This window comes from Setaria viridis, chromosome 1 (genome assembly GCF_005286985.2).
Source record: "Setaria viridis chromosome 1, Setaria_viridis_v4.0, whole genome shotgun sequence".
Taxonomy (NCBI): Eukaryota; Viridiplantae; Streptophyta; class Magnoliopsida; order Poales; family Poaceae; genus Setaria; species Setaria viridis.
The window spans coordinates 3,736,212-3,756,821 of record NC_048263.2 but is presented as its reverse complement, the minus strand read 5'-3'; the positions used below and the strand labels follow the sequence as shown (position 1 = coordinate 3,756,821).

The following is a 20,610-nucleotide window of genomic DNA, read 5'->3' as shown; positions in this document are numbered from 1 at the left end:
GACGGGGCGAGGTTACAAAGAAACAGATTGTACAATTTGCCAAAAAAGACACTAGAGAAGGAAAGAAAAGATCTTCGACCGCCCTTTGAGACAAACAACCAAATCTGCTAAAATAAGAAAAATTGAGTAGGGACATATGTCCCCATGCAACCGTGACCTCGGAGTTAGATCAAATCAGTGAAAGATGGTATGGTGGACAAATAATACAGATATTATCCACAATTTTTGCAAGATGCAACAAGAACAAAGGATAATTATAGTCATGATCTTGGATGCAACTCAAATATTTCCATGCCAATCTCAAAACATTCCATGAAAGAGAAACATGACCCGATAACTTTGATATTCGCCCTAGTATGGATAAAGGTATTGGCAACACATGGTACCGTAGCCATGATGATAAAAGCATGCATGTAGAATCAGTGTCTTTTCTTTATTTCAAATATAAATAGTCTGATTAACCTAATCAGTCAGTATTTTTCTCTTAGAACTCAAATTATTTAGATGCATATGTACATTTCCCAAAAATTAACATGGTTTTCGCCTGAGGATCCATGTCATGTGGATCCTCTTGTAGTCTTGATCGAGGTATCATGGCACTGAAGTCGTTTTTCTTTTCGTGTGGGTGCATGTGCATCCTCTATGCTGCATGCAAGTATTGGCTTTTATCATTACTCTAATTTGAAACATAGTATGCATATTTATCGAGCATATATCACTTATAAATTGTTTGAATGTAGAAAAGATTCATGATGAAATACGATTTTGTTTTCTATGCAAAGCCTCAGTATCGTAAAAAAGTCAATTTAAAGAAATATCTACAAAGTTAATCTAGTTTTATAAACTTGGGCCAATATGCAAATTTGTGCAAACTCAATTTAAAAGGAGACTTTGTCACCGAAAAATACTACAGAGAGTTTTTCAAAATAAGATGAATTGACCATAGTTTTGAAACCTTCATATAAATCTAAGGCACAGTTGTAGGATTGTACATAGGCATGCACCACATAGAAACTAAAGGTGGATCCAGAAATATAAGATTGGATGTACGGAGCTGCAGGAGGACTATTCCACAAAAGCAAAAGTTCATGCGAGCAAAATGTCTTCTTTAAAAAACAAGTAGTAGTTCTATGCAGTGATTTTGAGACAAGCATGGGCTACTTCGCAATTTTGGCTCAAAGAGTACCTTTAGCGAGCATAAGTACTACCTGTATAGCATATATATGTGTATTGTCCTATCAACAAATTGCGATTGTTGCACATACAAATACTACCATGAAGCACATTGTTACTTTGAACTTATACATGTCGTTGGCTGCATTGCGATGCGGATTTCATTAAAAGTCATGAAGCACATTGTTACTGTGCAAATATCACCTAGGACTGTTTTAGTGAAATCCACGATGAAGGCAGATTTTGTCCCTCCACAAAGTATGAGTATCGAACCCAAATCTCACATTGCCACGTGCACAGAAGACAAAACTTTGGGTGTGTTTGGTTGAGCTGTAGCTTTTGGAAAAGCTGCTGTGAGCTGTGGGCTGTGGAAAAGCAGCTGTGAGAAAGTAGCTGTGGGAAAAGTAAAAAGCTGTTTGGTTAGCACTGTGACTTTTGAATAAATTGTCGAGTGGACCCTACATGTCATCCACAGTCCACCCCACTCAACTCTCTCCCTCCTTCGCTGACGAGCGGATCCCACTTGTCAGCTCCTTCTTCTGCCTCCCGCTAGCTAATGAAATGGTACGTTTTGTATCTCATTCTGACCAGCTCTTTTTTTCTACAAGAGGCGTGAAAGGTAGTTAATTAACAAATTTTAAGAGACTATCGGTAATGCAACGATGCGCTTCGACTTTATTCTCTAGATTGATGAAAAAATCAATAGTTTTCTCCCTTCAACACGCCGACAGGAAGCTCCTATGCGCCATTGCGAGCGGCCACCACGGCGTCCAGCACTGGCGCGGTGGGCACCGGCATGAAGTCGAAGTCGTTGACCCACTCCAGGTTCCTCAGCGTCCCACGCCACGCCACGACGACGTCGCGCCGCCCCAGCCTGGCCGCACCTTCGTCGGTGGCCACGGCGACGGACTCGATCCAGTTGGACTCCCTGCACCACGCGTCCTGGATTGAGCCCGGTGCTGGCTGGAGGAGGAACGCGTTGGGCACGGGCAGCGCCGACGAGCTTGGTGACGGCGTAGTCGGCGGCAGCCGATGCACCATAGCTGCGCAGGAGGTCGGCGGAGCTCTCGCCCACGACAGAGCCCACGCCCGCGGTGGCGGCGGTCGCGCTCGGCGACGGAGCCCGCACCCGGCGGTCCCCGTGACGGAGCCCGCACCCGGCGGTCAAGGGGCGGCGGCGGGCGACGCGGGCCTGGCACCAGGAGCAGGGGCAGGACGGCCGGCGGCGGGCGGTCAAGGGGGCGGCGGACGGCGGGGGGCGCTGGGGCCGGGGGTGGCGGACGGCGGGGGGCGCTGGGGCCGGCGGCGGCGGGCGGTCAAGCTGGTGGCGGCCGTCGGGGGCTCCAGGGGAGGCGGCGGCCGTCGGGGGCGATGGGGGCGGCGGCGCGAGGCCTGGCGGCCAGGGGCGGCGGACGGCCCGCCGGCGGCCAGGGGAGGCGGACGGCCGACCGGCGGCAAGGGGAGGAAGGCCGGCGGCCAGGGGAGGCGAGATGCGCTGTGCAGGTGAACGGAGGAGAGGAGAGGTCTGTGCTTGCGGGAGAGAAAAATTAGATGAAAGGGTACATCATAACTAGTGGCAGGTGGGTAATTTTTTTACCCCAAAAGCACTTGAAAGCAGGGGGGTAATTTTTTTACCCCAAAAGCACTTGAAAGCAGGGGGGAAGGTGCTTTTGATTTTGTAGTAGCTTTTGGGCAAAAGCACGTAGAGCTTTTAGGCTCTTTGGTTGGCTTTTGGCTTTTGCAAAAGCAAAAGCAGGTTGGAAAGCCCAACCAAAGGGAGCCTTTAGTGCCTAAAAAAAAGACGACGACAAAACTTTTAGTAATAGTAGGCTTCCTTGGCAACAAATGACCAGTTTGTACATATCGCACAAGAGAAGAATACATAGAAAAGAATTTTATAATAGTATACACGGGCGTCGATCTCCATCTCCATACAGGTGGAGACGAGAGAAATGAAGTTTGGAGCTGGGGAACTCGATCCAAAACTCAGGCTGAACAGAACAAGGCCAGCTCACAAGACAAGAGAGTATCCCTTCCATCACGCCGTGAGCTCTGCTCTGCTCTGCCGCCGGGGCAGCAGGACGAAGTTGAGCTCTAGTGAAGCGCGTAGGTGGCGACGAGCGCGGCGACCATGAGCGCGTAGGCGACGCCCCGGTCAACGGCCTGCCGGTCGATCCCTCGCCGCCCTCGCGCGGCCGGCGCCGCCGCCACCTTCGTCGTCTCCTCCACGGCCGACGATGACTTGCCAGCCGCCGCCATGCCGCTTCTGACGCCAAGCGAAGCAAGGATCCCGCGTGGAGCGTGTGTGGTGTGCACAGGGAGCTGCGGAGACGACGGAGAAAGCTAAGAGCTGGCAATCGAGGAATTTGGTGCGCTGGGGCAGCTGGCTGCGATGGTGCCTGTGTATATATACTTGCGCCCGTGCACGGGAGGCGGCGGCGAGCTGAGGGAAGAAGGAAGACTTACCCAAGCAAGTCCGGCCGGCCGGTCGGTAGCCGCCGCGTTTGATTGATCGGGGGCAGAGGACAAGTGTGGATTTGGGATTTGGCTTTTCTTTGCCGCGGTTGGAAGTCCTCATGGAAGCTGAACGGAAGCGGGCCGCGTGGAGGTGGAGAAGGTGCGACGGAAATGCTTCTAGACGCGAATGACGGCGACAATAGACGGCTGGAAATGCTTCTAGACGCGAATGACGGCGACAACAGACGGCTGGAAGTGGTGTGGTTATTGCCGGGAAAGCGGCGTGCGCCCGTGCTGTGCGCGGGGCAGGCGCCGGCTTTGACCGGGCCGCCGCGCATTAGGCAGGCCCAGCGGGCGAAATCGCGGCCCGGGATGAGGTGTTGCGGGCCGAGCTTGCTGGAACCAGGCCCAAGCGGCCTCTTTTGACTAGGTTGCCAATTCTTTGACTTCTTGTGATTCAATTTTTTTTTTATGCTCAGATTCAAACTTCAAACTCGTTACCGGACTGAGGTGGCACGCAGGACTGTTGCGACCTTTCTCGCAGCGTGTTCCCAGCAGCCAACGGCGCCGAGCCCCAACCCAACCGTCCTGCTCTCCCCCTCCACTCCACCTGCCGCCAGCCACGCCGTGCGGTCGCACCACGCACTTGACCCACTCGTCGGCCGCCGCCGACACGACCGGAACGCCACACCACACGCTTGCATGGTGTTGTATGTATCCGCTTGTTCGCGAGCGGAGGTCCGCAGCACATCACATCCGCATCGCGTTCGGCCTCAAGGACGCCCTCGAACCCAACCACCCGTGCCACCTCGTCCTACCTCCCGCCGCCGCCGACCGCCGTGCTGGACCTGGACCAGATGATAGCCAGCAGCGGCGGATCGGCCGGCGCCGCCTACAGCTCCCGCTCCGGCTCCTACGCCACCGTCGTCGCCAGCCACCGGCTCGCGAGGCAGAGGTCCATGCCGGCCGCCCTCGCGGCCGCCTTCGCTTCGTGCGGCCGCGGAGGCGAGCGGCCAAGGAGACTCGGGGACGGCCGCGGGCGAGCGCCCGCGTCCCTGGCAGCAGCTGGCGGCGGCGTGGTGCGCGCGCTGTTGGCGTGGGTCTGGAGAGGGAGGAGGAGGAAGGCGGCGGTGATGGCCCGGAGCGGGTCGTCGTCGGCGAAGGAGCAGCAGTACGGCCACGACGAGTACGCGCAGAACTTCGACGAGGGCGCCGCGGCGGGGGAGCCCGAAAACCTGTCGCGGTCGTTCTCGGCGCGGTACGCCAGGCGGGCGCTGCGGTGGGACGGGGCTCGCTGAGGTCGCCCGCCGCCGCCGCCGCCGCCAAGAGCATGTGGTGCGGCTACGATGCAGAGGGAATCAACTCCCTCTCGCCTAGCACTCCGACCAGGCCTCGATCGGCGGCGCCATGATCAAGTGTTCGACCGGTGCGCGCTGTGTTTTGACTTTTGAGCGGTGCTCTGAGCCCAGGCAAGTGACAAGTACTCGCACACCGCGGCGTGCTCGTTCTTCGGTAACCATGTCGAGGATGGCAGGCGGGCACATTTCTGTGTCGTGAAAACATTTGTATCACAGTTGCATATGGCGTGTTAAAAGCCGGTTAAGGTAGTATAAGTACATATGACAGTGCAGTTGTGCGTTCTTAGCTTTGATGTACTACGACGATACAATCGAACCGTTTGCATCTTCTATCCGTGTGCCTTCTCTCGATTCACTTCTAATTCTTGCTGTGAAAAAAAAATTATCAAGGAACGGGATCGAACGGTGGGCTGTTCTATTGTCCCAATTACCAGATGATTGATCAGAAACTGAGGGCAAATACATTGCTACACATCAGCGGTCTCATAGTTCGTCTCATGCAGTGCCACGTAGGATTTTTGATGATGTGGAGGAGAGAGAGCGAGGAGAGAGAAAGAGGTCGTTGCTTCGCGAAACAACCACCTCATGAGCTAAATTGTAGGACTACGAGGCAACTTAACAACCATCGTACGAGTTATTGTTGCCATACAACTCATAATATTTTATTTTTCTTATGCACAAATTAAGGAATTATATACCATTATCAGACAACTTATAGGACAACCCATTGTACGAGTTGCCTATTGAATCGTCTCAAGATTACGTGTCAATGCATGAGACTGCCTATTAGACGACACCAGTGTACTGATGGATGCGTTTGAGAAAAACAAACAAACAAACAAACTGATGGCTATGCGCAACCAAGAGCGTCAAGGCAAGGGTAGCAAATATTGTAACTTCTCACATCTTTCGGTTGCAAAAAGAAAAGCAGACACCAAAACACAGGATGAAAAGATGCAACATGTGCTGAAGCAAAGATTCACAAGTTCTAACAGCAAGTTCTCCAAACTCTTGCTTCGTAACTTCCGGATGGTTCTCATAAAAACGTGTTGCCCGACTCAGCTTTCCTTGCCGCTGCCTCCGCTGGTGCTCTCCACAGGTGGAATGGTCTGCAGCAGCGGAAAATGAAACGGAAATTGGAACAAAAAATCGAGCAGGGTCTCGTGTAGGAACGCGGTCGAACAGGTGGCGTGCATGGGAGCGGTGGGAGGGGTTCACGAACCATGTCAGGCTTGTAGATGTTGTGGACGATGGAGGCGCCGGCGAGGAGGGATGCGACGATGACCACGGAAGACCACGCGAGGGAAGGAGTCCCCGTCGGCGGCCGCCCGCCGCCGAACCTCTTTCCGCCGCTCATCTTCGGGACAGCTGACTTTTCTTTTTTGTCGTTGATGATGGTTGATGGAACTAGGAAGAGACTGGTGACGACGGTGTGGGTCTTGGGCCTGGGCATCTTGAAACGGAAGAAAGAAGGAAAGCGACGAGCACACGGGCGGACCAACGACCGTCGGCCCACCATTAGCTACCCCCCCCCCCCCCCCCCCCCCCCCCCCCCCCCGGTCCGTACTGGCGGGAACTTAATGGGCCGTCTCCCTGCTGTCGGCCTCTTGCAGCACTCCCTTTTGGTTAGTTTAGGAAACAAGTATTTCACATTTATTTTCCTTAATTCTCCTTCTGGCTATTGTTCTATAAATCTCTTTTTTCAGCCAAAGGAAAAATTGTATTAAATCAAAGCTGAGTACATCTTCATGTCACACACAGCACTCTCGAAAAAAATAAAATTACATTTAAGAACAATCAAGTACTGTTCTTCGTCTTCATTGTACTCACGTGTCATGCAACTCCAAATCTCAGTCTCAAACATGTATAAAGATTCATATAAAAGACCACACAGGCATATGCTCAACAAGCAGGCCGAAAACAAGTGTCCAAAAAACTATGACCAACATCCCTGTAGTCTGGACAGAGCAAAATCTTTTTCTTTCTTCTTGCGTCTTTCTTCTTCCTCTTTCTGCCACTGATGAAGAAAAGAGATTGATCCCAATCTACCCATCTCAAAACTGATCAACATGAGCTCAAGGGGTAGAATTATTCTCACAAACCGCTATTGTTCTCTAAATCTACTTCAGGTTATTGTAACCATCGATGCAACAGTAAAAATACGTCCTGCTACTGATAGCTGATCACATGTTCAGAAATATGAAGCAAAGATTGAGCACTCCATATATCATTATAGTAGTCATGATTTTCTGTTCTCGCTCTTATGATTAACAAATCCACTGGAGCCATGAGCCTACACCCTTAGGAATTTCATCATCCCCTTTCTTTGTTCAATCATCGTCATTGGCAACATGGATTTCTCAGAGCTCCATATATATATATGTGTCCATCAATATTCTTGTCATCTCAGTTTCCATAATAAGGAAAATTGAGTTTGCCGTTCATGAAGCTGGGGAGATATCACACCCCTTTTCTAGCGTGGTGCAACGCAGTGAAGTTTTTTTTTAATGAAATCAATAAAGAGCTAATTAATGACACTTGTCTAAGCACCAGTGGTCTAGTGGTAGAATAGTACCCTGCCACGGTACAGACCCGGGTTCGATTCCCGGCTGGTGCACGATGGTTGGTTCTTATGTTTTATTGGTTCTGCAAGATTTTTTTGACTTGGAAATGGTAAGTGTACTTTTTTCCCTGTTTTACTGGTTCTGCTAGATTCTTTTTGACTTGGAGATGGTAAAGTGTTGTTCGACTCATGTTTGACTCTACTACTTACCCATCTATGAATCCATCTATGAATCATGAATGTACTTGGAACGTACATGTACCATTAGCAACACGTGCCGGTGCCGAACTACCGATATACCATAGGCACATAGGCACATAGGCACAGGACTCGTCCCGATCGAGCGAATCTATATCCAGGTCCTCCTTTTTGAAGACCTCGATTTGTGGATCGCAAACCAACACCGCCACCTACGATCATGTCAATGATGGAACCCCAAGCGATGCGTTGCCTCCGCCGGAGGCATCGTCCAATGAGCCTTCGCACGGCCAGCCGGCACCGGTGGTGCTGCCTGAGGACGTGGTCGTCGAGCAGATCCTGACGCGTGTCCCGGTCGACGCTGCCGTCCGCTTCCAGGCGGTCTGCCGGGCGTGGCGCGACGCGCTCACCTCGGACCACTTCGCCGATGCCCACCGCGCTGCCAGGGCCGCCGGCGCCCACACACCCGAGATCGTCTTCTTCGCGCCGGCACCGGCCGCCGCCGGCTCCGACGCCACCGCCTGCTACACGTGGAAGCTGGATCTGACCACCCATAAGAAGTCGCCGGACGAGAAGGCTGCTGCCGCGTCGGCCAGCGAGCTCGTCACCGTGGAGAACCTGCGCGCCAAGGACCTCATCCTGTCCGGAGGCATGGATCATGGCCGGAAACAAGCACCTCTGCAGCTGCCGTCGCTGGCTACTAGTGCTATAACTAGTGGTGGTGGTTCTTTGGGTCGAAAAAATGTGGATCATGTAATTAACTCTAATTTCTTTGTGTAATCTCCCAAGTGCATGTGTATCTGGATCGATTCTTCTCCTCTCAATAAAAAACATGTAAAGTCACATTCACGGAAAAAGGAATAATCTGCATAAACTGTGAATATGTCGTACGTACTTCTCTCTGAATTTTGGCACGGGTATACCTGCAAGTTACATATATTTGAAAGGTGCTTACATATTTGCCTAGAAACAAATTCAATTTCTATTAAAACAGTAATTATAATCGGATATTACGTACTAGAATCGGAAAGGTACGGTGGCCCAACCTCCTAAAATCATCATAGAACTCCAAGAAGTAAAAATGTGTCACAATTCGCCGTGATGATCCTTTCCGCTGTGACAGTGGCCCTTTTCCCATCCTCGCTCTCTCACGATTCACGAATCCGCTGGAGCAAAGAGTCTACTACCCGTTGGATCTTGATGATTTACGAGCTGCAATGTGGTGGAATTGTGTTCCTGCATGGAGAACACACTGTCCACGCTGTTCCTCTCAGGGTCGTATGCGTACACCTCGTGGCGGCTCGTGGCGAGGAGTATCTTTCCTTCCGACGAGCCGAGCGGGAGCACACGGAAGCCACGGCCCAGGGCTTCTCTCATCGGCCGGGGCAGGCTCGCCAAGCCGATGCGGCAGCGCAGCGACCACGACGACGGCGCCGTCGAGCCGGATCCGGCCGTCGTTGACCGAACCCAGAGCTCGTAATGCTCGACGAGGAGGCGCGTGTCCACCACCGCGCACAGGTCGCCGTTGAGCTCGGCGAGGTGGAACGCGTGGCGCGCCCGCTCCTCCGGTGGGCGCACCCACCTGAACTGCCCCGTGCCGACGGAGAGCGACAGGATGGGCTCCGGCGTCCCGAAGCGCCTCTCCTCCGGGCCGGCGAAGCTGAAGCTCGTGTTGATGTGCCAGTAGAAGAAGCAGCCGCCGTCCAGGTCCAGGAACACCGGAGGCCGGCCGTTGAGACCCTTCGCCGCGTGCGGCGGCACCCGTCCGGCGAAGGGGCGCCACCCACCGGACCTCAGGCTGTACATCTCGCAGCGCTGCTGTTTGCGCCAGTCCTCGAAGAGCCTGACCACGACGTGCTCGCCGGCCGCCGGGTCGAAGCCGAGGCCGGTGCTCGAGAGCACGTAGGGGCCGTCAGGGAGAGCCCTGTTGGCCCATGCGCACGGGGGCAGGGAGACGTGCTCGCCGGTGTAGAGGTTGCACACGTGGTACGCCGACTCGCCAGGCTGGAAGAGGAGGGTGAGCCCGCGGCAGGGCTTGGTGCCGGACATGACGAGATCCTTGGCGCGCAGGTCGCCCACGGTCATGAGCTCGCGGGCCGCCGTAAGTAAGTTATGTTCTCATATTTTCCTATATAGAACCGTACTAAGTCATGTTCTGTTCGGATGTATCAATTACCTCTATGCGAACACCACTGTTTTGGTACGCCACACTTTTATTATCCTTTGCAGTGGTATAAAATGTGTATCCATTAATTTCATATGCTTGTCATAACGTGACATTGCTTGATAGGCCAGACACCAATCTGGTCAATGTTACATAATTTGTGAATTTCCTTCAAATAGCTACTCATGGTCCTTTAACCACGATGAGAAATGACGCTTTTGCTCTTTGATGGTCCAATCCTCGGAGCGACCATTACTTTCTCCACGGACCTTATTTAGATGTTTCTAGATGAAGGGCTCACTATTGCGAGCTGTTGTAGAAGGTTTGAATGCACTTTCTCCAATTGCTGGTTGTCCTCATCGATGAATCTTTTCATTCCAATGGTACCTCTCCCGGACAATCTACCCTCGTGTCGAGATTCTAGTAAACCAATAGCTCTCTTATCTTTTATGTAATCTATACAGCAATCAACACTCTCTTCTGTATGGTAGCTCTAGATCATGCTGCCCTCTGGAAAGGTATTGTTCCTCATGTATCCATTGAGAGTCGACTGGAACCGTTCGTATGTCCACATTTGATGGAAGTATATAGGCCCTAGTTCAGTTATTTGTTGGACCATGTGGACCATGAGATGTTCCATGATATCAAAAAAAGACGGAGGGAAGCACATCTCGAGCGAGGCCTGAGTTTCTAACACAAATAGCTGAAACCTAGCCAACTCGACACAATCGATCACTTTCTACAAAATCACGTTGAAGAAGTAACACATTCGTGTGATAACCATTTACGAATAATGGTTTGAAAGCCCGTATCGCAATTGCGAGAAAAATGGTGATCATCACATGGCAAGCATGAGAGTTATAGCCAGCAAGCGTCATGTCCTTCAATCAGACTAGTGATCGGATGTTGGATGAGAATCTGGTTGGCACTTTCAACCCGCACAAGCACTTGCATATAGGTGTTAATTTGTGGCTAGCTGGGGGAAGGTATTACTTACCATTAGGAAGTTCTTGCGGGTGGAGCTCTGGCTTGATTTGAAGGTCAACCAAATTGTTACATGATTTTAGTCTGTCCTTTACCTTGCCTGATAAGCCCAAGAACCCGATGGTGCTATCGAACACATTCTTATGAAGATGCATCCCATCAATGGCATGACGCACCGCTAGCTCTCACCAGTATGACAAATATTTAAAGAAGATAGACATCTTATTAAATGGCACGTCTGCGACGTCTGTAGTTTTAGCATGCTTCCTTCCTCTTTTCGAATTATCAGCACCACCTAAAGATTTTTTACCGAGTATGAACTTGACCTTCTTGCACATTTCAAATACTATTTTACCCGTAGCCAATTTTGAAGAAAAATCATTCTCATTGGTGCCATCAAAAAAGTCTTTCATCCTACAGTATTTGTGCGCCTTCAATAAGAAGCGCCTATGCAGCATGAACACTGTCTTCATAGATCCCTTAAGGTACGCATATGATGTTCTATCCAAGAAACTACGCATGTTGTCTTTTCTCCCTAACCTGTCCGGGTAAATAGGGGGGATAATCATTGATGGTAACAAAGATAATGGCTCTTAGTATGAAGTGCTCCTGTCTGTACTCATCCCACATTTGAATTCCATCTTCCCAAAGCTTCCACATATCTTCCATCAATGGCTCAAGGAAACTTCTATGTCGATACCAGGTTGCTTCGGGCCTTGTATGAGAATGGTTAGAAAAAGGAACCTTCTCTTGTGACATAGCTAAGGGGGAAGGTTGTATATGGTCATCAGCCTTGGCCATGTGCTGTGCGTGCTGCTTCTTTCACCAAACGGTGTACTTAAACGTGAACTGTGCATTCTTTTTTTCATCTGAAAACTTTCAATGATTGGCATCAAAGGTCCTCCATTGGCGAGCATTGGAAGGATGTCAAAGCTTTCTATTAGCCTTTACTGAGCGATCAGCATGCCAAGTCATCATTTCAGTGGTCTTTGGGTTCAAGAACAAACGCTTCAGACGGTCCACCACCGACAAGTACCACATCACCAAGGCAGGGACTCTGTGCTAAGTCATTGTGTCAATATCTATACAGGACTCGTCCTCCACATGAGCACCAACACTTTTCTTTACACCCTTCTTCCTCTTATTCCCTATGGAGGAACCGGCATGGTCCTCACAGAAATTGGCACTACTTTTGTAATGGCTAGCATCGTAATTTGGACACTTTTCCAATGTTGCGTACTCACCGCGTTACAATATGCAGTGGTTTCTGCATGCGTGTATTCTTTGCACATGCATCTTCAATGGATTGATAATTTTCTTTGCTTTGTATGTGTTTTTTATCACAAGGTTAGACTTCGGGAGCAACTTGCCTTGCAGAGTAAGGAGATCATTAAAACTATTGTCTGACCAGCTGAATTTAACCTTCAGGATCAGAAGATGAAGGATGAAACGCAATACTGTCCACTCCTTCCCACATCCCTCATACATACGGTCCTTTGCTGCCTTCTTGAGTGTCTCGAAATTCTCTAACTCTTTAGCATTCCCTAACAACACTTCCAGTTCAATGTGGCACAACATGTCCTCCATATCAACATCACATTCCTCGTCTACCTATGGTTCCACACGCGCATCTATTTGATCACCATTTTGATCTCCACGGTCATAACCATCATCCATTATAACATGATTATTTTCATTTGCATCATCACCACCCACTTCATCAGAGCCAGTATCGATATTTGTGTTGGTAAAAGTACCTTACGCCTCACCATGGTGGGACCAAATTGTGTATCCATCCACAAAATCTCACTTTATCAAATAGCTCTTGATGATACCAATGTCCTCCCATACAATATTGTTGCTACAGTCAAAACACGGACAATGTATTTGCTTTGTCTTGCAAATGCGAGCGTGCTTCTCCGTAGCCTCCACAAACTTTGATACATCTGACAAGAATGTATGTGAATGTCTCCGTATGCCATACATCCATACTTTATGATCCATCTTTAACAACCTATGACAATAATTATATGTTATATTTACTAATTTAATGAGCTATGGGTTGCAATTCTATAAACTCAATTAAATTATGGATGTAGTAACTAATAAGTAGAAAGAAATATAATAAAAAAACAATTCTATATTACCCTAAATGAAACTTAATTAAACCATGGATGTAATAATTAATAAGTAGAATGAAAAAAATCAAACTCAATTATAAATTAAATTCAATCAAACTCATTAATTAAAACTATGGATGTAATAATTAATAAGAAGGAAAAATATAATCAAACTCAATTCTATATTACATTAAAATGACAAACATAGCATTGTAATGGTTATAATATAACCATAGAATTTTATTTAAAAAATAATCCATCTCTAGTTATTTTCTCTCTCTTCCTTCCTTTTTCTTCTAGGTCTAAATCGAGATCTAGATGACAACCTAATGAAGGTAGAAATGATTGATAGGAGCTAAAAAGAAGGTTGGAATGGCACAAACTTACCTTTAATAGCCATCTCCTCGAAGGAAAATAAGAGCAAAATCTTTCCGCCCTAGATTTGGTATTTTTTGGAGCTTTTCCCGAGCTCCTCTCGGGCAAGCTCCAAATGAAAACTTGGCTGGGGAATAAGCTGTTTGCGGCTTTATCTAGGCGATATTTGTGCGGGTGGGCCACCTAACGCACCTGCCAGCACGGATGCATCCCATCTGTGTTGGTGGACACTAGCCCAGCGGCCCCGGTCACATTTGTGCTGGCGGGTGCCAATTCTACCCCCCAACATGCTAATTTTGATGTGCCAGCACAAATCGTTTCTGACGTAGTGTATTGGAGTGCACATCCTTTACTAATCATTTTATTTTGGAAAAATCATGCATGGCTGCTATAATATAAGGAGTGTTCAATCTTTGCTTGATATTTCTGAACATAGCTAGTTAGTCATTGTACATGTTAATGATGTTATGTATTGGTCCATGGCCGCGCCGAGCATCAGCTGGATCAGCTGCGGTGTGACATTGAAGCCGTTTCGGCGCTGGCCTGCTGCATCTCCTCCCCGCCTGCTGGCAACCATTCTGGTGCATCTTCAGCGTGCCCCGGTCGCCAGCCGCGGGGCGGCGGTGGCGAACGCTGGTAACGCTTTCCTCGTGCAGGGCCATGTTGAGCAGCAGGCCTCCCTCACCAGGGGCGTCCACTAAGTCCTCCAAGGAGAACACCCTGTCCGCCCTGTTGCTCCTGGGGTTGTAGGCAAACACCTCGTGGAGGCTGGTGGCCAGCAGGATCTTCCCGCCGGAGGAGTTGCCGAGCGGGAGCATGCGGATCCCGCGGCCCAGATCGCCCCTCATCGGCTGCGGCAAGGTCGCCAAGCTGATGCGGATGCTCAGTGAGAATACGACGGCCGCCGCGGCCCGGCCGGGTCGTCGTCGGGCGTCGTCCGGGTCCAGAGCTCGAACAGTTCCATGGTTAGGCGAGCGTCCACCACGGCGCACAGGGAGCCGTCGAGCTCCAGCCTTGGAGACCCTTGGCCGCGTGCGGTGGCACTTGGCCGGCGCAGGGGCGCCACCCGCCGGACCTCAGGCCGTAGACCTCGCAGCGTTGCTTGTTTTCCCAGTCCTCGTAGAGCCTGACCACCTTGTGCTCGTTGGCCGCCGGGTCGAAGCCGAGCCCGGCGCCCGAGAGCACGTAGGGAGACATAGTAGGGATATCTCTCCAAGCCGGTGAGCACGGGTGCAGGGAGACGTGCTCGCCGGCGGAGAGGTTGCAGACGTGGTACGCGGAAGCGCTGGGCTGGAAGAGGAGGTTGAGCCCGCGGCAGGGCTTGGTGCCGGACAGGACGACGTCGTTGGCGCGTAGGTTGCCCACGGTCACGAGCTCGCGGGCCTGCGCGGGCGCATCGTCGTCCGCCGACGACGAACCTCTCTGCTGTGTCCTAAACTTATTATTAAGCCTTGACGACTAGAAGGTAGTGGAGCCTGCTTTGGCGGACGCGAAGAAGATGATCTCCGGCGGCTGGGCAGCGGCGGCTCTGACTGCTTGATACGCCTGGACGAAGCGATCGGAGGCGATCGCGGCGCGCCACTCCCGGCAGACCGCCTGCAAGCGGACGGTGTCGGCGGCCGGAACGCGCGTCAGAATATGGTCGACCGTAAAGGACTCGAGGCCAATTCCTAACATATATCCTATACCTACATGGAAACTGTGTTAAACAGAACTGCAGGACGTACATATACGTATATAGCTAAGTTCATCGTATTTCTTACTAGTGTTCAAGTAGTCAATGGGAAGTGTACTAATAACAAGTATATCCGTGAGTTTTTTTTTGTGAAACCTCTCATGTATCCGTGAGTTGAAATGGTAACGGCAACGAAACCTGTGCGTCAGGATCTGATCGACCATCACATCTTTGGGCAGCACCGGAGTCCGGAGGCGGCAATGCCCACTTGGGGTTCCACTGAAATGATCTGCCGTCGTGTCTAAGGAAGATAGTTTTTTCTAATGCGATGCCTACAAATACGATTGTGCTAGTCCACGTGATTAACGAATAGAATTGCTCTTGGTTAAAAAAAAAAGAGAAGAGGGAGCCAAACACGGACTAGTTTTCGGCAGCGACTTGAATGTGATGGGAGTTCAATGTGTGCGCGACGAACTGGTGGACGACCAGTGGCTGCTGGGACTTGACGCGCACGTACGCATACGGCATAGAAGCACCGATATCTGTCACCGGGACCAGCTGGTTTGCCTCCCGTGTGCACATCGATTTCATTGCCAACAAAAAGGAATGATGATTACATTCGATCCGTTCCAGTTTCAATTAGAAAAAGAAAAAACAGAGAATGTTGTGCACCACCAGGGAGCCGAACAACACTCCAAGTTATGGAAATGTAGCAGAAACAAAAAGGAAACATAATATTTTTTTGCACCAGCCGGGAATCGAACCCGGGTCTGTACCGTGGCAGGGTACTATTCTACCACTAGACCACTGGTGCTTCGATGTTATTAAAATAGAGTTTAGTTTAATTCTCGATCTTCTGATCCATCAGGTAGGCTCATTGCTCCAGCGGGATTCGTTGATCATGAGAGCAAGGACGGGAAAAATAAAAGCGTTTGTCACGGCTGAAGGACCATCAACCAGCGAATGGTGAATTGCATTGGTGACACTCGAAGTTATAAGTTGATTTTAGGACTTTTTGGACTTACCGTCGTCGTCATCATCTTTCCGTTACTAGTCGGAGTACTATTTTAAAAAGATATTGAGGCCCCGTTTGAGAGGGCTTCAGTTTCATTAACAAAAAAACTTCACTGCGTTGCACCACGCTAGAAAAGGGGTGTGATATCTCCCCAGCTTCATGAACGGCAAACTCAATTTTCCTTATTATGGAAACTGAGATGACAAGAATATACCCCTGCTTTTGCCTCCCTGGTCCCCTCCCTGGCCACCCGCGTGCTCTCTGCTTGCCAAGCTACTATACAATTTCAAAATGCCAACCTTCAACATAAATTACAGCCACCTAGAGAAGAAGCTGCCGAGATTTGAGGACGGCGCCGTGGAATCCCCCTAGGAGAAGAAGTCCACGAAGCCCTCGCCATCGTGCAGCCCATGTGGTTCCATCTTCGGCGACGGAGAACTGGGCTGGGCGAGGGGAGGAGGGAGGTGTTGCGACGCGAGTAGCGGTGGGGAGGAGGGAGGTGTTGCGACGCGAGTAGCGGTGGGGAGGAGCTAGCGGTGATGGCGGCGGCGGGGTGGAGCACGTGGCGGCAGTGGCGGGGAGGAGCACGGGATGGCGGCGGGAGGAGCACGAGGCGGCAGTGGGGGAGGAATCCACGGTGGCGTGTGGCGAGGGAAGGAGGGAGGGTGCTGTGGTGCGGCTAGCGGCGGGGAGGAGCACGCAGTGGCGGCATCTCGTGAGGGGGAGGGCGACGCGCGAGGATAGGATAAGGTTGGTAGGGGTATTTCAGTCTTTTCACGAGTTCCAGGTGCCCATTACACCTATTAGCACCTCCCCACCAGCTAATGCTTTTGCATCTTTTTGGAGGTGGGCTAAAGTTAGCACACATGTTTGGATGTGCTAATGCATAAAGGTGCTAAACTTTAACACTTTCACCCATTAACACTTGGATCAAACAGACCCTATGTATATCGTATCGATTGTAGACGCAGGAATTGATATGGATGTAAGTGGTAGAATCCTGACGCACCGTGAGGTTCATGATTGTCCAATAGACTTGCTGTTGGTCAAAAGGGAGAAAAAAAGTTAGGGAGACAAGCATGTTTATTTTGGAGCTGGTTGTGACGGCTTGAATGTGATGGCAGCTCATCGTGCCTGCTGACGACGAATCAGATGACAGGTGTCATGGCACTCATGGACAATTGGCAATTGGAATGGGACTGTCTATATCACATTCGAGCATTTCCCCCCCTCTCCACGCTCGATTTTTTTCAACCGTCAGATGCACATTCAATGGATGGATGTCCTTCTTCTACCTCTATCCAGGTTGTCTTCTCCCACTATCTTCCTCCTCTTCTACCTTCTGCTGCAACCCAAGCCGCCGTCCCTCGATGCCCCCACCCTGCCATGGTGGGCTAGGGTCTCGACGTGGAGCTCCAGCGAGACCCTAGCCCACCCGCGGCAGCCGCCCTCAGACCCCGTCGCCGTCATTGCCGTCGTTACCCCTGCCCAAACCCCGTCCACCAGTTGTCCCCCACTGCTTGGATTGGTGGCGCCATCGCCGTCGGCCTCACCGCCCTCGCACCCACCACCACCGCTGGGCTTGCCTACCTCCCCTATCTTCCTTCTAAGGCCGGCAATAGAGGAACTCACCGGAGCCCAAACCCCAACCCCGAACCACAACCATCTAACTTCGGACCCTAAATCTTGCCGGAGACCTCGCTAGAGATGGAGAAGGAGGCGAGAGGAGGAGGAAGAAGTCGGGATGGGTTAGATAAGCAAGAAGCAAATTTCAGGTGTGAGGAGCAAAGGAAATGCTCGACTGTCATTTAGCTTTCCCCATTGGAATTCGGTGCCGGTGGCTGCTGGAGCATGGAATGCAAGCGCACGTACGCGTGGATCGATCCGAGGTGGCACTAGCACACAAAGATGTCACGGACCATCGTTCTACGCACAAAAAAGAAGATTCATTGATGAACAACTAAAACGAATGAACATTTGAGTCCAATTTGAAGGGCGCTGGTATCTGGATTCTGTTAGTTTTTTTTTTATCGCTACGGCGCTGGCTGGTCCCTCTGATAATCTGATTCAGGTTGCAGCTCAGAAAATCAGAGAACGTTGTGCACGAACAACAGTTCCATTAGCAGAACAAAAAACAAATGCACCAGCCGGGAATCGAACCCGGGTCTGTACCGTGGCAGGGTACTATTCTACCACTAGACCACTGGTGCTTTGATATTCAAGACAAAAATCTTAATTTTTTTATAAGTAGCTATTTCAAGCAAACCGTCTCTCAAAGAGAGCACCATCCAAGTGCCGTCTGCCAACAACGCGCGCCCTCCATCCCAGTTTGTCCACAGATCCTCTAAAAAAAAGTTTGTCCACAAATTAGAGGACAAGTTGTTTTGTAATGTACAACCATGCTTAAATTCACCCGTCCCTACAAAACTCTATGCTTCCTCATCACAAGTGGTGGCGACCATGTCTTGGTTCCTTGCTCAAACACATGTAACGCACACCGGTGGTAATGGTATTCGCTTCCTGGATTTGTTTAGCCGTTGAATGTTGATGCAGACGGACGTGAGGAAATTAAGGTCGCACCACAGCCCCAGGCTCACAATCCAAGCACGACGCCACGACCTGAAGCCTGAACCTTGCATTCTGTGGAATGAATCGAGGAGATTACGCAATGTTATCTTCAGCGATCTCTTCGTTGCTGCAATATGCAACCATAACTCCACCGTTACAATTCCACACTCCTCCCACTACCAGCTTAATTAAACGAATAACAATTAAAAAAATAACACAACAACTCCGATGTAATTAATCAACACCGCTAGGCGCTAGTAGCTTAGCTTCTCTTCTCTAGCGACGATCAAGAAATCTCCACCACAATCCAAGAACTGTGTGATTGCACACAACAAGGCCGGAGAAATCGATGGCGGTGTCAGATGAAATGACAACGATGGTGATCTATCTGACGGTCAGGAGGTGGAGGTTGATGACGATGGGCAGCACGATGACGGCGACGAGCACGGCCCCCGCGACGACCGCGACGCAGGCCCACTTGCGGCTGCCCTTCTGGTACTCCCGCGCCGTCTCGAGCTCGACGGCGCCGCGGAGCACGAAAGAGCTCGCCCGCGCGACGTGGCTCTCGATGTCGTTGAGCTGGTGGCCCTGCGCCTCCACCAGCGCCGCCATGTCCAGGAACACCTGGTGCAGCTCCCGCAGGCTGCGCTCCATCTCCCGCACCGCGCCGTGCCGCTCCTGGATCTCCGACACCGCGTCCAGCACCTGCCCGCGCCCGGCGGCCTGGCCCTGGCCCTGCTGGATCGCCTTCTGCAGGAACGTCTCGCTCGCGCCCGACGCGATGAGCGCCTCCACCGTGCTGTCCTCCGCCTTCTCGCCGGTCACCGTGTAGTACCGCCGCGCCACCGTCTCCTTGTACTCCGCCGCCATGCGCGTCCGCAGGCCCTGTTCCAGAGACGACCAATCGGGTTGAGCAGATCGGCGGCAGATGATAAAGCGATATCGAGCAAGAACACGGCGAACGAACGGACCTGGAAGTCGTCCATGAGGTCCTTGAGCTTCTTGCCAAGGCCGATGACGACGGAGGTGCGGGTGCGGTCGGTGGACGAGCCCGGCCCGCAGCCGGGGAGCTTGCGGGAAGCGGCGTTGGCGCGGTCTAGAGCCTCGAGCCTGGCCTTCACGGCCCTGGCGCGGCGGAGCACCTGGTCGGCGTCGGCGTCCGCGCGGGCGCGGAGGACCCTCACGGCGGCGGCGTCGTGCGCGGTCTTGCCCTCCTCGTGCGCCGACTGCAGGCGCCGGTGCAGCGCCTCCAGCCCGCGCAGGTCCTCCTTCACCACCTCCACGTCCTCGAAGAACCGGTCCAGGTCCGGGCCCTCGGCCTCCCCGCCGCCGCCGGACTCCAGGTCGTCCAGCGCCACCTGCTGCTTCAGGTCCGCGTACTTCTTGAACGACCCCGACGTGAACAGGTCGTTCATCTTGCCGGAATCGAGAAAGACGGTGACCGCGCGTGCTGTCGCTACAAGGGAGGCAGCTAGCTTCGAGCTTCGGTAATGGCGGGCCGGCGCCTGTGAGTGGACAGGCGCCTAGCTTCTCGATTACTACTTGTGACAGCAACAGCAATGCAGCAGCAAGAGCAACAAAGATGTCTCGATGTCTTGTTTCGTGGCAATGGTGCAGATCGAGGAGGGAGAGGCTGCCAATTGGCGTGGGGAAGAAGAAGGCGTCGCACCCACATTTCCTTGGATTCCTAGAAGAGCTGGCATCCAGCAGAAGAAATGGACGTGCAGGGGTACAAGTACAACTGAATAGAAAGAAGCCCGCGCCGCGTCCCCTCGATCTTCTCTATTCTTGCGCGCGGCTCCGACATGTGTGGTGTGCACGGCCTCCGCGCCCCCCAATCATTTCACGAGGAACTAGTGAGCCGGCGAGCTCGCGACTTCGACGGATGATGGAATCTGCGGGCTCAGAGATCCGAGTGTCACGTCTTGTTCCATTTTGGTAGGTAGCTCGACTCGCCGCG

General features: G+C 51.6%; 4 protein-coding genes, 3 non-coding genes and 1 pseudogene across 7 annotated transcripts; 2 read left to right on the top strand and 6 right to left on the bottom strand.

The window, feature by feature from the left end:
* Positions 1 to 2,926: 2,926 nt before the first annotated feature.
* On the top strand, positions 2,927 to 5,320 carry LOC117866910 (uncharacterized). Its single transcript, XM_034751210.2, has one exon. It carries the CDS (start codon positions 4,488 to 4,490, stop codon positions 4,926 to 4,928), a length of 441 nt encoding a protein of 146 aa, XP_034607101.1. The 5' UTR covers positions 2,927 to 4,487; the 3' UTR covers positions 4,929 to 5,320.
* Positions 5,321 to 5,774: 454 nt separating this feature from the next.
* LOC117861032 (uncharacterized) lies at positions 5,775 to 6,452 on the bottom strand. The gene is made up of 2 exons (XM_034744496.2): positions 6,211 to 6,452; positions 5,775 to 6,097 (listed from the first exon to the last, which is right to left on the bottom strand). Exons 1-2 carry the CDS (start codon positions 6,439 to 6,441, stop codon positions 6,047 to 6,049), a joined length of 282 nt encoding a protein of 93 aa, XP_034600387.1. The 5' UTR covers positions 6,442 to 6,452; the 3' UTR covers positions 5,775 to 6,046.
* Positions 6,453 to 7,534: 1,082 nt separating this feature from the next.
* On the top strand, positions 7,535 to 7,605 carry TRNAG-GCC (transfer RNA glycine (anticodon GCC)). Its single transcript has one exon. It is a non-coding gene; the product is annotated as a tRNA-Gly (tRNA).
* Positions 7,606 to 8,904: 1,299 nt separating this feature from the next.
* LOC140221306 (uncharacterized) lies at positions 8,905 to 14,240 on the bottom strand. Its single transcript, XM_072290747.1, has 2 exons — positions 13,967 to 14,240; positions 8,905 to 9,866 (listed from the first exon to the last, which is right to left on the bottom strand). The coding sequence occupies exons 1-2, from the start codon at positions 14,238 to 14,240 to the stop codon at positions 8,905 to 8,907; spliced, it is 1,236 nt and encodes a 411-aa protein (XP_072146848.1).
* An 85-nt stretch (positions 14,241 to 14,325) lies between these two features.
* LOC140221305 (uncharacterized) lies at positions 14,326 to 15,069 on the bottom strand (annotated as a pseudogene).
* A 741-nt stretch (positions 15,070 to 15,810) lies between these two features.
* On the bottom strand, positions 15,811 to 15,881 carry TRNAG-GCC (transfer RNA glycine (anticodon GCC)). The gene has a single exon. It is a non-coding gene; the product is annotated as a tRNA-Gly (tRNA).
* Positions 15,882 to 18,221: 2,340 nt separating this feature from the next.
* Positions 18,222 to 18,292, bottom strand: TRNAG-GCC (transfer RNA glycine (anticodon GCC)). Its single transcript has one exon. It is a non-coding gene; the product is annotated as a tRNA-Gly (tRNA).
* Positions 18,293 to 18,427: 135 nt separating this feature from the next.
* On the bottom strand, positions 18,428 to 20,168 carry LOC117866752 (syntaxin-124). The gene is made up of 2 exons (XM_034751037.2): positions 19,622 to 20,168; positions 18,428 to 19,535 (listed from the first exon to the last, which is right to left on the bottom strand). Exons 1-2 carry the CDS (start codon positions 20,063 to 20,065, stop codon positions 19,035 to 19,037), a joined length of 945 nt encoding a protein of 314 aa, XP_034606928.1. The 5' UTR covers positions 20,066 to 20,168; the 3' UTR covers positions 18,428 to 19,034.
* Between the last annotated feature and the right edge of the window lie 442 nt (positions 20,169 to 20,610).